Source organism: Ascaphus truei, chromosome 4, assembly GCF_040206685.1.
Source record: "Ascaphus truei isolate aAscTru1 chromosome 4, aAscTru1.hap1, whole genome shotgun sequence".
NCBI classification, from domain to species: Eukaryota; Metazoa; Chordata; class Amphibia; order Anura; family Ascaphidae; genus Ascaphus; species Ascaphus truei.
This window is the reverse complement of record NC_134486.1, coordinates 285,529,478-285,535,477: the sequence shown is the minus strand read 5'-3', so window position 1 is coordinate 285,535,477 and position 6,000 is coordinate 285,529,478. Positions and strand designations below refer to the sequence as shown.

The 6,000-nt window shown below is 45.6% G+C and overlaps 1 protein-coding gene across 4 annotated transcripts in view; it reads left to right on the top strand.

The window, feature by feature from the left end:
• PDSS2 (decaprenyl diphosphate synthase subunit 2) overlaps window positions 1–6,000 on the top strand; it is a 202,436-nt gene that overhangs the window by 172,782 nt on the left and 23,654 nt on the right. For all 4 annotated transcript variants that reach the window (XM_075597559.1, XM_075597558.1, XM_075597556.1 and 1 more), the window contains one exon: window positions 5,635–5,808. In XM_075597559.1, coding sequence (XP_075453674.1) covers window positions 5,635–5,808 — 174 coding nt within the window. The remainder of the gene's footprint in view (window positions 1–5,634; window positions 5,809–6,000) is intronic.

Here is a 6,000-nt window from a genome sequence, read left to right as displayed (position 1 = left end):
AGAAGTTTGAGAGTTGCATTGTTTCCTTTGGTTTTTCCCTGCCAACACCTTTTTTTTTTGTTACTGTTTCAATATTCGGGACTGTGCCTGTGCATCATTGAAAGTGTTCTCTGAATGTGACACTGCCCTGCCATTAGCGTTAGTGTTTAATAAAGTGTGCTCAGTTACCATGGAAACCATTACATATTTATGTATATTTTTCAGCAGTGGTCCTGCCTTGGCAGCTGGATATTCTTGCGGACAACAATGAATCATGCTACTTTTGGGCTTCTCTTTCCGAATGTTGGAGTTGGTTCACAAAAGTATCACTATCACTGCGTGGCTGTTTCAGTAATATTACTGCAGTGCCGAACAAAGAAGAAGTCATACATGTATATACCATTCAATTAACTGGAATTGGCCTTGTCAGAGAGCATTGGGCATTCAAATGTTTATTCTTGACTATTTTTACAGTATTTGTGAAGGAAAAGTAAGAAGTGTGTTCTGCGGGATAAGGCAAATGTAATGGAAAATGTTAGTAGGCCTATGAATTTTATACACAATGAATGACGTTTGTTTTTCAATTCCTGTGCGTTTCTCCTTTGGATTTTCTCAATGGTGAAATTACCTTCTAGAAAACTCTGTTTCCTGATGTAGAACAACATGTCCTGTAAGCCTAGATTCAGTAAAGCTCGATACATGTATTGAATCACTAAAGCCATATCACCAGCAGTAAAGCTCTGATGAGGCTTTTTACTGTGGCGATGTTGGCAATATTTTGACCGCTGTTAATGCAAATGAGCATGCAAATGATTAATGTCAAATAATTTATTCACACGCTATTCATTAAATTTAAATACCTAGCAATCTGTCTACTGACAAAATATATTGCAGATTATCACCTACCCCAGCCTGGCATTTGGCCTATCTTGACTGTGTATATAATTGCTACTATATACATAGGCAACATAAGACTGGCCAACCTAGAATAGGTGATAACAATAAATAGCCATGGCTGGTCCAGACAATCTTTCTGCCCTCCTGTCACGTAAGTCCTAGTAGCTACACGCAGTGACAGGCTATCCTGTGGGGTTTACCCCCTCACACAGCCTCCTTGATTGGCAAGAGAGGAGGTGACACTTGGCCTGTGTTGCAGCCAATCATGGTGCAGACCCTGTGCCTTCCCCTTTTGCATTAGGGAGGATGCCTTCCAAATTATTGTCAGTGCCTTCCTACCCGGGGAAGGGAGAGGAGCTCAGCCCCTCCTGGGGCTGATTGAACCAAGATCTGTGCATAGCACAAGGCCTCAACATTATCTGTTGGCCAGCACCATCCAAGGGCCTGAGCTCCATTCTCCACTATATGCAACGGTGTTGTACCATCTGCAGTAGCTGCATCAAATAAAGATCCTTTTATATACTTCTGGCTAAGTCGCAGTCTATTGGACAGAAGTATAGGAGAAAAGAACTGTCATGGTAGGGACTGCCTGCAGCTCTGCTGTAGCCTACAGTGACTGGAGGCGCTGTCACCAAATGAAAAGAACCTGAGGATCACCTAAAGCCTGTCCTGTTCCCCACAACATCGTGGAAGCTCATCTCACCCGGACCCTCACAGGTAACCAGCACAACACAGACCTGTAGCCTAGGCAAAATCTCCCAGGGGGGGGGGGGGGTAGGGGTGGTAATAGTGCTACGAATACATAATAATGTTGTAGAACATATTAATATATACACTGCTTAGTATTGTTCAACCCATGACTAGTTGGCCACTTTGGCTACTACAGGGTTAATATTTGCACATGTGGATGTTAAACTTGTAGCCATGTATCCTCTTGGCTACTAATCTGCCCTGCCTAACACACAAGCCCTGGTACCAGTGCAGGCAGTGTTAGGGTTAAATCTACACCCTGCTGTAGTAATCAGCTTCCTTGAGTGACATGGGGGGGTGGCCTGAGGCCTAGGTGCTGTCCACACGGGGCTGAGACCAGAAGCTTCGCCCCTGGTAAAAGTTGGGAGTGGGCAGTTGGGAATTGACAGTTGGGAGTTGTCAGTCAGTTCTACCCTCTCCCCTCAAGGGAGTGGATCGTTGTTCTATCCCCTCCCACAGGGGAGTGGGAGCTGTTACACACAGAGCTGAGAATATCCTGAAAGCCTGTCCTGTTTTCCCCACTAACATCGGCAGACACTCAGCAATCCTGTAAGCCTCACAGTTGCAGCACAGCGAGAGTACAGGTAACAGTGAAATCTCCCTTAGGGTGGGGGAACACCTGTTACATTTGGAGGCGCTGCTGAGATTGCATCATCAGGACAGGCTTTTACAGTAAGAGAAAGGCGGTACGCTCTTGTTATATACGAGGAGGGGGGGAGGCAGGTGTAGTGTCCCAGGGGACTCTTGCCCAGCAGGGGGCAAACTTCCCCGCCAGTGGAACTGTGCTGTTCTTGTTCATGCCAAATTGAGAGGTGTTTGAAAACCACCGTTTCAAGGCCGTTTTCAGAGGACTGATGTGTAGGGACTTCGGAAGGTGACTATGGCATCACGGGTCCAACCACTAGTAATTCTGTTCACAGTATGGCGGGTAGTGTCCGAGGAAGGGCGCTTGACCTCAGGCATCCTATAACCTCAGTTTGAGGAACTGCAGCGAATACTTAAGCTGTCCCCAGCACAGGGAGCCGCTGTGTGCTTTATCTGAACTGTCCACGTATATATGTATCGTCCCGGGGGGGGGAGGGTCGTGGATGGGAGACTCTCAAAGATCAGGAGGCCAGAACCTCCGTTTTAAAGGAGATACAGAAATACAGCAAATGAAAGAGCAGTTCCCGACAAAAGCTGGAGGACCACATGGGAAGATTTGCAAAGTTGCAAGCTTTCAAATTGTGCTTGGTTCGGTGCGAAAACTAAGCTCCACCCACAATATGGGCTGGGTTCAGCGCGAAAGCAAAGCCACGCCCACCTGCTGTGAGTGGCTTGGCGCGAAAGTGAAGCCACGCCTATCTATAATGTGCCTGTGCTTCGGGATCCACGCTATGTCAGAAGAAAGGGAAGGGGGGGCGCTCCATCGTGATGCTCCGGCCGGAGTGTTACTCAAGTGCTGCTGCCGTGGAGACGCCAACCCATAAGGGCGAGTCCCATATCTGTGACCTCATCTGAGGCGACGGCGCACCCTGAGTGGAGGAGCACCAAGTCCTTGGAGGTTCCTCGTGAGGTGGCATCAGGTGTTCCTGCCCCCGGCCGGGAAACCCGCGCAGATGCCCAGAACCGTTGGAGCAGTGAGGATGCATTTTTTTTCCATGTCTTGACAGACACATGTCTTTTTTCAAACTCATGTACTCTGTAATTATGTGGGGATCGGGCATGCCGGCCTACTAGGAAAGGAAACGGTTAACAATAGAGACTCCATAATACAGTGACAATCCTTTAAAAACAATTCTTTATTAGTTATTATATTTGTGGGGTGCTGGCGCAGGGTTGAAAATTAGGATTTTAGTTGTGTTTGTTCACTATTTCATGTAATGGGTCTAGCTCAATTGATTTTCATTGGGACTACACCTGTAAGGTTTAGACAGACAGGCTTTGTCAGCGCTAGTAGTGTAGATCAGGGGGGCGCGGGAGAATTTCCAGGGGGGTGCGGGAGAATTTCCCTGGGGGCGCGGCAGCATTTAAATTAAATGCCGGGGGTACCGCGCGAGGCCTCTGCAGCTTCTCCTACCTGATCTTCGGCGACGCTTCGCCATGGTAACCGGCGTCACATGACCCCGCTACGTCATTTGACGCCGGAGCCGAGGAGGAGGAGGGGGGCGCGATCCGGGAGGTAAGCAGGCAGGGGGATTGGGGGGGCGCAAGTTAAAAACTTTGCGCACCCCTGGTGTAGATTGCTGCAACATATACAGAAGCAGACACGTATAGTTCAGATTCCTGTTCCCACCTTAATTCCCAATTTGCCGTTGTAAAACCTGTTCCCCTTACTATTCCCGAATTAATGGCATATCCGTGCACAGTAAATTTAGATAGCAGGCTCGCTGGGCACTACAGATATTGTTTCTTTTCAAATCAGTCTCATATTTTCGGAGCTCTCGTCCCCCTGTAACTTTGCACCGTTTGGCACAGGCTCAAGTTAGTAAGATTAGAGTCTCTGCTGCTGGAATTTGATTTAGTTTCTGGTTCTGATTTCTAGTAAGATGATACATCATAAGAATAAGATGAGCTTGAATTTCACTCTTCTGTAAGCATATCGTGTGTTGCATTTTTACATTGGCCAACATTGCAACGTGTTCTTTTTTGCACAGTGTACAGTAATAAGAAAGTGTGTGTAAGATCTGTTTGTTATTAAGCCACAACACATTAGAAATAATTGGTAGGTGTTTACATTTCTTTTTCTTTAACACATAGCCGTTCCTTTAATGTGTGCATCTTGTCACTGTTTCTCAATTGCAGATTCAGGCCTGTTAGCTTTAAATATATACAGGCCTACCCCACATTAACGTACGCAATGGGACCGGAGCATGTATGTAAAGCGAAAATGTACTTAAAGTGAAACACTACCTTTTTCCCACTTATCGATGTATGTACTGTACTGCAATCGTCATATACGTGCATAACTGATGTAAATAACGCATTTGTAACAGGCTCTATAGTCTCCCCGCTTGCGCACAGCTTCGGTACAGGTAGGGAGCTGATATTGCTGTTCAGGACGTGCTGACTGGCGCATGCGTGAGCTGCCGTTTGCCTATTGAGCGAGATGTACTTACTCGCGAGTGTACTTAAAGTGAGTGTACTTAAACCGGGGTATGCCTGTATATATTTTACATGCATATATAAATGATAAACAAGTGTTAAACAAGTATGGCAATCCTCCACACAAATATTTGCACTAAAGGGGACGGCAATAGGAGAGCTTGAGACCTGTGCTCTATAGCATTTTCTAATCCAAACAAGCTGGCCCCCCTAAGATAGAATAAACATGGGAGAGGAAATGTTGATACCTGTTTTGGTACTTGCATTGTATGCTTTCATACTAGTATGTCCAGGTGTTATAGATACAGCTGTTCAATATGATGAGGCATACAACTACTGCAGCTTGCCTCCTCAGGATGAAATGTTAATTGCCTGTACAGACATACAGCCAATAATGCTACCAGCCGTTTGCTCTGAAATGCAGTGTTTCTGCAAGAGGATGATGTCTGCTGTGCAGTTTCTGATATTAAAGAAACAGTTCCTCCTGCTCGATTTTTTTTTTTTTTTTTTTTAAATGTTACCCCTCATTTTTTTTTGTACAGGGTTCTCCTGAGCCTGGTGCCACTACTTTCAGCTCCGGGGACCCCCAGACTTACCGTGAAAGTTTCGGGGTTTACATTTCTCTTAGGGGGAAACAAAATAGTTGGCAAATCTCAGGCCAATAGGAAGCTGCAACATCATTGGTTGTGGCTTCTTATTGGATAGCCATTTAAATCCCCTTTAAAAAAAACTTGAAGGTAATACTGGTAACTTCGCCAGTAAGTAACTCAGGAACCGGAGGAGTCCCCAGAGCTGAAAATCTTGTGGAACCGCTCTGGAACATCCAGTTAGCGGGGGATTGCTCCTTTAAGCAGCTTTTGCTATGAGGATCTGAAAACTTTCTTTACACAAAACACTCAACTATGGTCCTGATTTGCCTTTCAGAAAAACAACATCACGGATGATATTGGAATGTCCAACTGGATGGAGCAGATTTTCCTCTCTCACGGTGCACTGCTAGCCAAGAGCTGCCAGGCTGCAATGGAATTGGCAAAACATGATTCAGAGGTCCAGTCTCTGGCTTTCCAGTACGGAAAGCACATGTCTATGAGCTACAAGGTATGTATTTACCACTAGATCTTTATTTTAGATTTGTTACAGCATCATACTGGCCAAATGTCTCTGCTCACTAAGTAGACTGATTTTTATATGATCCTTTTTCTTCTTTCAATATGTAACAATGTCTGTCATCCCAGTGCAAGTAGATGGCCGATCAGCGAGTTTCCCATATCTTTATCCTAATAATAGTTG